General features: G+C 36.0%; 1 protein-coding gene across 2 annotated transcripts in view; it reads right to left on the bottom strand.

The window, feature by feature from the left end:
• LOC119074557 (MAGUK p55 subfamily member 5) overlaps window positions 1-14,097 on the bottom strand; it is a 72,683-nt gene that overhangs the window by 13,875 nt on the left and 44,711 nt on the right. Inside the window, exons 7-9 of one of the 2 annotated variants that reach the window (XM_037180755.1) lie at window positions 11,302-11,465; window positions 10,288-10,853; window positions 7,627-7,815 (exon numbers count right to left, since the gene is read on the bottom strand). In XM_037180755.1, coding sequence (XP_037036650.1) covers window positions 7,627-7,815; window positions 10,288-10,853; window positions 11,302-11,465 — 919 coding nt within the window. The remainder of the gene's footprint in view (window positions 1-7,626; window positions 7,816-10,287; window positions 10,854-11,301; window positions 11,466-14,097) is intronic. The other variant, XM_037180756.1, reaches the window with a different exon arrangement.

Here is a 14,097-nt window from a genome sequence, read left to right as displayed (position 1 = left end):
ATTTTTCACAAATTCACAAGAAAAACATTACATCACTCCTATGCTAAGTTAAATATTTGTATTTCCAAGTCAAGATTTAATTTGAAAAGAGAAAAAAAAAGTTGGAAAAAATTAAGAAGTCCAATGCTAAACGATTATAAAACGAAACAATAAATAAACATTGCTCACGTTCATACCACACATTTGTATACATATATTGACGATTAATAATTCAATTTAGAGAAATATATACAGATCCCATTTGCTGTGTATATATACCGAATACAGGTATTTGTTTATTATAGGTGCTGGCCATTTGGTGCACTATTACTCTGACTTCATTTTAAAACAAAATAATTTTTGATTTCGGTAAATAAATTATCAGCGTTAATTGACTGCGACCGAAATGAGCGAGAGATACGACAAAAACACTCTCACACAACAACGTCTATTTTGGTCAACTGATAAGTACGGAATTTTCGCGAAGATGTCGAAAAATTGCTCAATTCCGTATCGCGACTGTGATTCATTGATCGAGTTGTAGATTGGGTTTCGTTTAAAATCACCAAATCTCATTTAAATGTTATTATATTCGTGCGGGTGACACGAACCAGATGACACCAGATTTTTCTTAAAACTATTGCGGAAAAAAAAATTTATTCGGACAACCCGTGGCTTTGTGTTACCAATAATCGCGCGGAAAATACAATAACATAGTGTAATCGGTACCGACACTGTTTTCATACTGACCACGAACGAAATTTCTTCTTTTTTTTTTTGTTAAATAAATTTCATATAAGAACAACACACTTCTAGTAAGACCAACCTGTGACTATACACTTATAGGTGTATGTTGTGATTGTAAAGTGTATGTAGATATGAAAATGTTATGCGATAAAACAAAACAAACTCTATGGTAATGTGGACAATGGGCTGGGAATGGTGGGCCGAAATGAATTTAATGTGTTGATTCGACGATGAATTGTCGATTTGTTGTATTTGCGAACAATCAAACGTATTTACTTACTGCCCAAAGCGAAAGTTAACCATTACATAGCAATGTGCCCGATGCGAAAATGATCCGTTACATGTCGACCATCTTCGGTTAATTTTTTTTTTTTCATTTTCCTATGTGAAAATCAACTTTTGCATTAGAGAGAAGTAGTAAACCAGAACACATTGGATGCTGCGAAAGCAATTCATCACGTGAGGTAACAATTTTGTGATTGAAACAAACTCAGAAGAGTGTGTTTGAGCAATTTGCTTTTACCTACACTTGCCGAAAAGACAGTTACCGAAGCTTGTTGCTCTAATAATACACTTAAGAGTTTGCTTTTATCATAAAGTTGAGACCTCACGTAATGAATGGCTTTCGCAGCATCCGATGTAAAGTACTATTCCCTTTCATCGGTTTGTGTTCAATTTGAAGAGAATGTTGAAAGGAAAGGCTAAATGCAGCGAAAATGAAGAACAAATGGCTAGTATTGTCTAATAAGACAATGGGAGGTTTTTTGGAGAGAAAAAAAGTTGCAGATAGAAATAGCCAAAAATGCTTTATGATTTGTTTGGGAAAAGCTGTGCTGAGTTGGTTTCCAGTTTTTCTGTTAATGAATCAAAACATTCAAGATCATTCCAGTAATTGTATAGCCAATGAAATTGACACAAAGGACTAGGAGGTAGTCGACAGTAAAGTTTTTGTGACTTTGCTACGCCCCAGATAAAAAAGAAAGACGTTTCTGTTTGTGGTGATTAGCGTACACCATTTAACAGCATTTCGGGTCGTTTGACAAATCTTTTCCAATGCTCTGGGAGTCTCTATCATGTTATCATGTTGTCATATTTCGATGAAACTCAAACAAAATACAAATCCGAGCCAATCACACGAGTAGTAGAGCCTCTTTTCTCGCATATATGTGGGTATAAGCTAAATGTATTTGTTCACCTGAGCGGCACAATAAAAAAATATAAAATAAATGTATCTACATATATACCTGCTTGACGTGCATAGTCATAACAACGTACACTATACACACGTGAAACATGTGTAAAATGATTATAGGGTGAAAATAAAGTTCAAATTTATTTATAAAAAGCGAGAAGGATTTTACACACCATCATTATAGTGGATAAATGTCGTCATAGATGAAAATTAAGGTTTATCATAGATTTACATGTCGGTTGATTGAATTTTCTCGTTATTTACAATAAAAGGTCAGTGGAAGTCATACAAAAATGATTATGATGAGGTTTTGTGCCCCGGACAGAAATGAGTGTATATTGTAGATTATACCGAGGGGTAGGATTATGTTTTATATCGAAAGTGGAATGTATGTTAAGGAAGGAAATGGATTAGGCGATTGATATAACATGGTTATCGACAAAAAAATATTTTTTTTTCTTCTTCATTTCCGTACAACATATTTTACACTCCAGTTAACGATTGGGTGTACAGTACACATGCGGCTTATTTAAATGGTAATTTTTGAATGTAGATGTTGAAACCCACATAAAATATATGCCAGACATATACACCGCAAATGACATCCAATTAAAAATAGTGATCATTGAAATCGAAAATGTTTTTTTTTCGGAATGAATGAATGATCAATTTACGGAAAAGATGTAAATGGCTCGGTAAATACCAACATTTTTAGCGTAAAAGAGATCGATTGTTATAGTCCCATAGAGCACTAAGTAGGTATTCTCAATGCTATTGAATGGCTTTTTACAATATTATAGCAAATTAATTATTCAAAAATCGAGAAGAAAAAAAAACTCAATTCAACGAAATTATATGCATAGCACACCTCTCCTGTCTTCACATGTGCGTTTTTCCAAGTGCGGTATGGTGTATGTGTGCATGTTGTTGCTACATGACAATACTAAAATGTTGGGTAAACAAACTTGATATTTTTTTAAAAATTCCAAGCGAAAATGTAAACAAAAAAAAAATTCTCTTCGAGTCTTGAATATAGTTTCAATTTAAAAAAAAAAATGCCTTGCCTGAAAGTCAGACTATAAAAATTGCTTGTTGTGTTATGTGTACATAAATGATGCTGGAAAGACTGTTACTCTCATCTCAACGACCATTTTCATGGAAACAAAGAATGTAAATTAAAAATTCTTTGAAGCGTTTCTTGAATGAAACGTGCAGAACAGCTCATTAGGAAATTGCTACTTTAAATTGTGATGAGCGATTTTCAGATCGCTTTAAATGTTATAAAAGAAACTGTTAGGCGAAAGGAAAAACTGAATTAGAAAGGGTTATTTACAGGTGATGCAAAGTTCAGTCGATTCCAAATCGATTAAGGATGCTATTTTGACTGATAAGTTCATCACGTAGGTAATAAAATATTAAATGTTTTATGACATCGAGTGCAAAGTGATTTGTCAGGCGCGAGATAGTCGCTAGACAGTCGCAGGTTGATTGACGGTGGGGCTGAACGAATTTTAAATAAAAATGTTGACTTCCATCTTGGTTCTTTTCATAGCTGATTTAGGGTAGGCATGCACTATTCAACGGCACATGTTGCAGGAACAACCGCTGAGCCGTTTCTGAGAACTAGGAATATCGTTGCCTGGCCCCGCGGAAGTTGTTGGACCAGTGTTTGAAACTGGAATCTGTAGAGGGACAAATTCTAAGACCAACCATGTAAAAATTATTTCTATCGGTCACTTGGTCGCAGAGCAATAAGAGCTGAAAGTCACAATTTCCCCTTCTTCGAGGGGTGATGTCTCCTTGATGAAGTGCCCGACCCGGCCATGTAATAGTGATTCTAGACGTGGGTTATGTGCCCTTTCGAATGACAATAACAAAATTTTGAAAGTGGTCTCGTTTGGTACATTTTCAGAAAAGTCACTTTTTTGCTACCCTTGGTGAACTTTGGCTACTTCCATACCTTGTCAGTTGACATATTTCAACACGACATACCTTGTAACAGTTAGCCTTCAGTCTAAGATTTCCAATGATACCAAATATGCCATTTAATAATTTCGTTTACGAGGGCTCCAGATTTGCGAGTAGAATGACTTCGATTGAAAAACTTAATCATCAACAGTATTTGTTGCGGATCAAGTATGGCATGTTTGGTATCGTTGTAAAGACTTAGGCTACAATATTAGCGGAGTTTGAAATAAGTTTGAAATAAAGCTACCAGAAAGGTACAGAAGTGTCCAAATTTCACCGAGGGTAGCGGAAAAAGTAACTTCTCTGAAAATGTACCATAAAAGTTTACTTTCAAAATTTCTTTGTCGCCATTCGAAAAAGCTTATTAATCGTGTATCGAATCAATCTTAACTGGCTGGCTCGGTCACTTCGTCAGGGATATATTACTCTTCGAAAATGGGGAAATTCCGACTTTCAACTGTTATTGCCCCGAGAGCAGATGACTGAAAGCAATAATTTTTACACAATATTGCTTAGAATTGTTCCCTCTACCGATCCCAAATAAAATATGTGCTCAGGCTGTTCCTGACTGCTTGCGGTAGTCGCATCCACTGGTTCTCAGAAACGGCCCAGGGGTTTGGGCTAATTTTTACCCGTGTTAAGTTCTTGTCCATGACACATTATAAATATTTAAAAAAAAGTGGTGGTTGGCGGTCCCTATTTAATCTCGTTTCAAACCAATCGTGAATTTCCATTTAGCAAGATGTTTTGAAAATGTGCTGAAGGCTCGATCCTGTTTTGATATTAAACCTTGTATTCAATCGCAGTACTGCGGGAGCTGTCTACTGCTGTCATCCCTTTAAGTGAGTTTATTTTGCATAACCTGAATTTCCTTAAGTGGAAATACGTTTGACGGTAACAATTTACACACCAAGCTTAAACCTTAAAAAATGATTTTAGACTCTAAAGCGAAACCCCCTGTTGTTTTTTTGGCAGCGTGATTAACTTTTTCACTTGGAGTTGTTATAATTCCCTTGACTGAAAGTCAGGGTCTTATGAAAGAAAATACCCTTAAATGTCCGTAACGCTAAGTTCACTTTGATATTTTGAAAATGTTCTACATTGGCAAAAAACGTTAAATACAGAAAACGTCCGTACACTTGTGGACTCGATAACTCGAGTAATTCTTTACCGATTTGCAAAATTTTGGTTTTAATCGACGGAGAATGAAAATCATGAGGTTAAGTTCGTAGATGGGCAATATTGGGATAATGAGATGGGAGTAATTCTCAAGAGAATTTTATTCCTTGTTACCGCGATAACTTGCCTAATTCTTATCAGATTTTCAGTTGTGTTATTCGACGATAACTTGAGTAATTTTGACCCGATTTTCAAATTTTTTGTTTTAATTGACAGAGAATGATATTGGAGTAGTGAGTTTGGAGTAATTGTAAACATAACTTGTTTACCACGACATTTTTGCAACGGATTTCCAGAAAATTTTCTTATCTGACGAGTAGTGAAATTCTGGATTTCTGGTCTAACAATTAAGAAGTACTTCCCAAAAGAGTTTTTGCTTGCTTGAGAAACCGATAGCTCGAGTAATTCTCAGAGGCTTCAAAAATCAATTTCGACCAGTAGCGTAATTCATGTGGTTAAACTCGAACATTGGAATTTAATTGGACTAGTAATCTGGGATATACGACAATTTTTGCGTGAAATCCGTATTCTTAAAAGAATTTTTTTCGTTCCTAAAATGTTTGAACGAGTGTGAACTTTGTGGCCAGAGCGAAGCGAGGGCCGTAATTCACACGAATTATATTTTTTCAAGAGGTAGGCAGGAAATACGCCAAATTATACTCAGACGCTTTTCCTTGTTATCGTGATAACTTCAGTAATTTTTACCCGATTTTAAGTTCGTAGATGGATAATATTGGAGTAGTGAGGTTGGAGTATAATTGTAAACACAACTTGTTACCGCGACATTTTTGCAACGGATTTCCAGAAAAAAAAATTATTCGACGAGTAAGTGAATCTGGATTTCTGGTCGAACAATCTAGAAGTCTAGAACAATCTTGCTTGCTTGATAACACGATAACTCGAGTAATTCTCAGAGGCTTCGAAAATCGCAGATTTGAAAATATTAAGCGTTTTCGACCAGTATCGTAATTCATGTGGTTAAATTCGAACATTGGACTTTATTGGACTGGTAATCTGCCATATACGACAATTTTTGCGTGAAATCGCGTTCTTAAAAGAAATTTTTCGTTCCTAAAGTGTTTGCACGAGTGTGAATTTTGCCAGAGCCGTAATTCACATGAGTTTTTTTTTCAAGAGGTAAGCAAGAAATGCGCCACCTGTTCAGCGCTTTTAGTAGACTATATAGGAGACTCAACTTAGGAGTAAGACATCGCTCGCTGGACCTTCAACTCATAGCTCTTTTTGTTTCTTCAAGAAATTAAATAAATATGAGTAAAATGAAGCATGTGATGACTGCTGTTTTCTGAATAAAAGAGACATCACCTTTTCATGTGACTTTAATTTTGTGATCTCAAAAACACCACCTCATTTAAAAATGGTTAGAAAACTAAGGCTGGAATTATAGAAAAAAAATAGCCAGTCAAGGGACCTGACCCACCCAAGAGGTGGGGCCTAGTATAAATGAGCAACGATAAATGATTGTAATGTTGAACCACAGGAAGACTACAGAGGACTTTAAATAATTCCGTTTTCCGTAACTTTCCAATTTTTGAAAACATTAGACTTTATCATCTCGTGTAAAGAGGAACTTGGGCTACAAGTAATTGATTAAGAATTGAATTTGACTTCTGAGTTCAATCAAAATTTCACAGACGGCAAATGTGCTGTCTCACTATCGGGTCTATTACTTCATTTAATCTAAGTATTTTCAAGAGATTGATTTAAAATCTTTTACTTCATTTTTTGAACATGCATTTTGTTATATAAGACCTAATTAGTCACAGCTTGTCGGTAATTTCTCAATAAGTCATAGATAACAGATTGCCCGTAACAGGTTAATTCATCACTGCAAACAATAAATGGAAATCGTTCCTTTGTCTCTAATCGATTTGAATGTTTGTTGAAAATGGTTGAATGCAACATAAGGATCACTTGATCGTAATAATTATTGCCGAGGGAGTAAAATCAATGAAAGCAGGTCCTCAGCAAGTGTTATACGAATAAACATAAACAATGAGGAAGTATTTCGATTGAATGAATTGCAATGAGTTTTGCAAACATGAACGGTAGGTATACAACAAACAAAAGGGATTTATTTATCATTGGCATAATAACGCATTGCTTTGCTCCAATTCATTTACAGTGTAAGTGTGAAATATGCAATATGCTCGAATTCGAAACAGCAATTCCATTTATGTGTACGAAAAATGTTTTGGTTCTTTTTCTCTTATTATTCCCTTTCTTAAGTCGTTCACATCGTGATCCCCTAAACTGATTAAATTTATATCGCAGCCATTTCCTTCAAATGGCTTAACTCTCCTTCTGAGCTTCTTTTTTTTATATCTTTTGTCATTCATCTAATGGCAAGAGGAAATCTTTATACCGAAACTTCTTAGGGAAAACGAAAATGAATTTGTTGCCAGTGAATCACTCTTCCTGTATGGCTTTTCAGAGTGCGCACATAAAATTATCGATTTGAAATGGTCGCCGAGACATCATACCACTATGGTACATTGTGTCAGCGGAAAGAAATTTTCGGTTTTCATTTGTTTGAAACTCACCTGATACTTTTTTATGGAATCCAATTGTTCGGATGTCGGATCAAGTATTTGTGCAATTTGACTATTTTGTATGTGATTCGTTTTACGATCGGGAACTTGTGGTGCTGGGGCACGATTCACCAAACGGCCATCTTTTTCCATATGCAGATGATCACGTGGAGGTGGTATCGGTCGTACTGATCCATTGAGCTGAAAAAGATTTGTGACAAGAGTTATTTCCGGTGCGCCACTAATTACATTAAAACCACCGATCACCGTGTCACCGTTAACTAAAATTTTTGGGTGACGGTTACGTCTAAAATTACAGAATCGTCTACCAGAGTCTAATTTCTATTCAACTGTTTTTACACTCAATACAGAGGAGTTAGATACTGCAGCTAAAAAGTTTTCAAAGAATACCTTGGTGGTGTTAATCAATACAAATCGTACTCAAAATGTCTGAAGAGAAGCAGTCAGATAAGGTTGAAGATGACCCGAAAGTTGTGTGTTTTGTGTGAATGTGTAAAATGGAAATGATTGGTGAAAATGAAACGAATACTACAGTTAATGGCAACCAAAGTTGTGTTTCAAAATTTCATTCAGCCTGTCTACCTGCTGGTGTTCACTCAGACAAACATACTGTTTATGCTTACATACGCCTTTATACGGGTTTCATAGTTCATTTCGTCAGTGGTAGTGTGAAAACCGTATAAAAAAGCATAGGCGAACAGTGTGAAAGTATGAGTGGACCAGCTGGTAAAACGGCTGTGCTGAAGCAAACTTAAACACAGATTTGGGTGACATTAACTGTAACTTAACAAAAATAAATAAAAATCGTGCAACTAATAAGAATTACAAAATCAAATACTTTTTACTACTTCCACTGGTGACGGACTACTTGAAGATGGTTCTACGCATTAAAAGTGATAATTTTTCTATGTTTCATCATTTTAGTGTAGAAAGATGGTGTTGGACAGCATTCTTTGGTTGCAAATAAATATTCGCTAAAAATGTTGACCAGCACAGACAGTACACATATTTTAGTACTGTTGCCGAGAGGGGGAAATTGATGATCAAGTGAAAAATTGAGAAAGCTTCGTAGTCATCAAAAAACCTGGTTTGAAAACATCATTTCCCAATATCTAAAAATGATTTGTGGAAGGTCCATCAAAAATACTTGTACAGAAGAAGGAATTCGTTCTTGCTTTACTCGTTTTGCAGGGGATCGATATCGTCTGGTAGAGCTTCATAGTAGATTCCTAATTAGGGTGGGTCGTATTTTCATTTTGTTTTTATTTTAAAAGGCTGAACTTAGAATTGACCAAGGAATCCGAAACAGCAAAAAAAAAATCAAAAATTTACTGTTCCCTTGCCTCTGGGCTGATTTTGATTTTCGGTGTAGCAGCATGAAATTGCACATATTGTTGACTGATACCTCGGACATTTGGGAACAGAAAGCATTACTGCTAACTGTAGGTAATAGCTGAGGAGTCCAACTATGAACCACCATAAGAACGTTGTTGACTTTCGCCTTCACTCGTGCAGAGTAACTCTGTCAGTGTTCCCGACTAAGACTTTATTTATTAGTCGAGGTCCAGGTAGCTCAATCGGTAGAGCATAGGACTCATACCCAAGAGGTCCCGGGTTCGACTCCCGGTGCAAAAATGCTTGCCTGGTTTTATTCTAATCACTTGGTGATTAAGCACTCGCTATTAGTTATCTAATGGCTGTACGACCGTAACAAAGTCGCAAATTTCAAAGAAATCCAATATTCGATTTCTTCGCAACAATCACGCCATATTGACATAATGTCAATGACACAATTCACAATATACAACAGACTGTAGGATAAGCGCCATCTATGATCGACTAGTCGCTCATTGGGAAAATGCATGAGTCATTAGTGATGGTTGTGGTCTTCGCATACTACTCGTGGCTCAGAGAATTCACAACGTATGGGACGTTTACACGGTCGATTTGTGAGCTATCTGAGTCGGAAGAGATATGATGAAAAATCACAATTCATATGATCAAGTGACTTGTGCAATAGCACAACAGGCCCACTAGAGGCTTAGGTGCTGGGCTAACCCCCTTCCCATCTAATCCAATCCAATCCAATCCAAAGACTTTATTTGCAAATGCAATCGACAAATCATGACATAATACATCGTGTGAGGTATGTCTGAACATGTAATCTCATAGAGAATCCATTGCAGAGTTTGTTGAAAACGAGTTGAAAAAACTCAGAGGATCTCTGTTTTCGAAGCCCAAATTCGGTAATTTTTTGTTAGAATGAATACAGTTATGTATTGTGTATTACAAGCAATAACATCGATAAACGAGCACTAGGTCAGCAAAGAAAAGTAAAGTATCGCAGCATGAGTTAGGAACCACGGTCCCAAGTATGAGTCTGATGAACCTGAGTAATTTAATGGATTTTGCTGAGGTTTACGTAGGCAGAGATTAACATCTAAGTAGAAAGTACAATCAGCAGCGGCAAGAAAATAGTATTTTGTTTCGCAATTATCGCGTACTGTACCAAACTAAAAGTTCTACGGTTCCAACAAAAAATCAAGAAAATAAACTAAAGAAACACAACAAACAAACAAAAAAAGTAACAAAAAACAAAGACAAAATCACAAAATGATGCGAAGATGAAAAATGCGTCTGTGTCACAAATACCTCATTGTTTCGTAGTGGAGCCTGTGGCTGCGACGATTGTTTCTCCAATAACGTTCCATTTACCACTGCCACATCGTTTGTCTTAACTACCGGCGGTTTTGGCGGCGGATACCGTGGCGGAGCTTTTTTTATTTCTACAAAACTATCCGGCACATCGACCGGCAATTCCCGATGCGGTCCCAAATCATATTCGGGCGGTCCAATTTCGCCGGACGATGAGCTTCGCGTACTAAGCGAGCCACGAGATTTCGTTCGATAGCTCATCGAATCGAAACCGATCGATTCGCACGTCGAGCCTAACGACGACGGACCTTTACTGGACGATTTTTTACTAAATTCAGTGGTACTATCGATGGATGGTGTACTTTTGTGGTGTAATGTAAATGAGTCGAGTGATTGTAATTCTAAATTGACGCCACCGTTCGAGGATTTTGCCACTTGTGGCTGAGCACCGTTGGGAATGTGATTTACCTGATTTGGTGGACGAGGCGGTGGATATCGTGGTGGTGTTTTATTTCTGGCTATAAATGATTCAGGCACATCGACGGCCATCTCACGATGAGGACCTGCAAAATACGGAAAAATTATTGAACTGGACAAGATGGTCTGTTCACGTTAATCCAGACATTCACGACAGTCAGTGCTATGTTATAGTAAACGATGTAACGGATAAAGACAAAGAAAGAAAAACTTGCGATAAAACGTTCTGTGAATGCATTACTAAACGACATCAACACTGGCATTATTGCTTGTGTTATGAATGTTGGCACGTACACAATAGTCACAAGACTTTTCGAAAAAGGGTTAAGTGCCACGGGTAAACTACTTGTGAACATTGTATTTTAATTGTCATCATTTCAGAAGATGGGGTTCCGTTTAGTGGAGTTGGATAAAGTTCATATAGAGTTTACAAGATGGGCAAATTTCAACGACAGTAGTTTCATTGTTGAAAATCCCTTTCTTCTACCAGAAAATTTTATTCAATAAAAGAACTATAAACAGAAGACCACTCACCATTATCTTGATTCACAGATAGCATTGTTAGCATTTCCAGTTCAACGTCTTTTTTACTTTCGTCGTGATATTCACCGTGACCCAAATAGTCATCAAAAGGCAGACGTGATTTTATTGTCTCCTCGCCAAGTGAATTTAAGTTTACACTGGACCTGCGACGATTCCTAAAATGTTAAGATGAAACATTAGTTGGGTTGGTTAAATGCATTGCGTGTGGAAATTATGATAAAAAATATTTAATTTGGCAGACAAAGGTCGAGGGTCGTATCGAAAATAAATTTAGTTTGGCTGATTTACGTAATTAAAATTGCTATTGAATTTGGTGTATGACTATTTGAATGGACACCAATACTGAATCCAGAGGGAGAAATGCTTTTAGATTGTTGTAATTTCTTTGTAATTTCTCAGTTAAATGAACTGGTTTCATAGTCCTCCCTCCCCCAAACGCAGACGTCATTTATGAATGCTCGCTAATAAGTTAGAGATTTTCGGAGAAAATGTAAGGGGAAACTGATTCACCTCTACTTGTTCTACTCCTTCCCAACCGGATAATTACTTCACATCAATACATTATTTATTGACAAAAGAGGAACTGGAAATCTAGTCGGTTCTCCTTCCCAATAGAATGGTCAGAATTAATTCAAGTCTTAAGTGGTTAATCACAGTCAGTTTATCAACATTTCAGTAATGCACCAGTATGTAGGTGATTTTCGCGGAAATCGTTGTTTTCAGCACCGCACAAATTGTTGTTGTTTTGTAACTGATGAAATTCGAAGCATATAGGGTGAAGTAATTACAGAAAGCATTGCTAATGGCACAGCGTGTATCAGATCCAATTTGGAAAATTATTTTTTATTAAAGAAAAGGTTGATCGAAACAGTACAGTCAGCGACTTTCAAATATTTTGTTTCACCTGTTTTTCAAATGATCCAATCATAGAAATAGATAATAGCGCGTGGTAATGGTAAACCCGTTTGAGGACGTAAAACCGTATTTGTTTGTGTGAGTGTGTGAAAAACAGCTGAAACGAAATACGTCACTTAATTGAAAGTTGCCGACTGTAGTTTATTCATTGAATATAGGCGTACAGTTATAAACTCTCTAAATGACCGTCTTTTTTCTAAATTTCTTATTTCTCTTACTTCTCTCAATTCACCATTATATTCGTTATGGAGAAATGAGAGAAGTTGGAGAGATCGCTGTAATGGGGGACTGAAGGTTTGACAAGTTATTTTTAATCGGCGTAAAACATAATTCTAAACAAAAAATTGTTGCACGGTATGTCTCTAAAATGCGCTGATTTTTTTAAAAGTTCGTCTAAACTTCGAAACGTACAGCCGACCGTAAGAAAATTACAAAATGGCGGCCCAATATTTTTGATTTTACACTGTTTTTTGAAATTCTTTTGATCAGAATTTTCGATACCCATGTAGTTCTTGCTGCAGAACACCTTACACATACTTATTTTCATCGAGACTGGAAACGGCCTCCGGCACATTTTAGGCGGCTGACAAAATTGGGTGGATTTTGGGTCGCTCGTTGTAAACAAAATTAATTCTATAAAACAATTTATGCATTTTAGACGCATACTGTAGAACAATTTTTTGCTTAGAATAACGTTCTGTGTCGAATTGGTCAAAACTTCAATCCCCCATATTGGACCAGTTTTTTCTGACCCTGGTTTTATTTTGAGTATCGATCGCTGGACTCACATACAATGGAAGCCGTATGCTTGCAAATTTATTGCAGCTGTATATGGCGCTAGCTGTATGCGAAGTACGGAAGGTCGGTGCTCAGCTACTAAAAATTGTTCGTCTCTATTAGAAAACCGGCTATTCAATTTTTAGGGTAAACACGGCCCTTACTATACAATGCTATAACGTCGCTGCTACGTTATTCACTGGCTTATTGAATAATTTTATTCCAATCAATGACTTCATTCGATTATTTTTATATCAATATATAATTCATCGCAAAAAAAAATTAATCAAAGCGCAACTGGAGCAATTTAAAATGTTCGTGAGGATATTTCAAAGTCATAAAAATCATGCAAAAAAAAAGAAGAAGAATCAGACAATGAATGCAACGAATGTGTGCTCGTATTATACTTGTATTAATACATCATAATCCATTAAATTTTCCATTTTCCTAGAAAACTATTGCCGTTGCAATTTATGTTCGATGTAAATTTGACTGGAAAAGATCAGACCGTAACTAAATAAAAAAATAATATAAAATATGCTCGACGTTGGCTTCAATCCACACGTTCCCCATGCTCGAAAAAAATGTATTTTTATGATTACACGCAACAAAAACCAAGGTTTTTTTTGCAATGGTTTTTGCTTTCCGAGTGAAGCAATTGTAATTTAAAAAAAAACTTTTTTTTTTGTTTACAAACATCCAACATTGCAACTAAAATAAATTCATCCCTACATAAACAACAAGTGAAATTCTCATAAAATATAGAATTTAAAGTAAATAGTTAGTGTTACAAACAACGGTTCAGCAGTGAATTCATTTTTGCTGTAAAAAGAACAGGAAATTTTAAAATAAAAAAGAAAGTTAAAATTAAAGACGGCGTTGTCAGGTGCATCACCCTTGTATATTGTTAGAATTTTGATGTAGAGAAGAATGCACAATAAATATAACTTTTCTAGGTAAAAATGTACCTTTACAACGAACTAAAAAAAAATGTAAAAATTTTAAATTTGTGCTATTCGTGGAGGGTTTAAGCAACGTTGTTGCATAGTTTTATCACTCAAAATACTCTAACTTTAAAGGTTTTTTTTTTGAAAA

Source organism: Bradysia coprophila, unplaced genomic scaffold (genome assembly GCF_014529535.1).
Source record: "Bradysia coprophila strain Holo2 unplaced genomic scaffold, BU_Bcop_v1 contig_151, whole genome shotgun sequence".
NCBI lineage: Eukaryota > Metazoa > Arthropoda > Insecta > Diptera > Sciaridae > Bradysia > Bradysia coprophila.
This window is presented reverse-complemented; position numbering and strand designations above follow the sequence as displayed.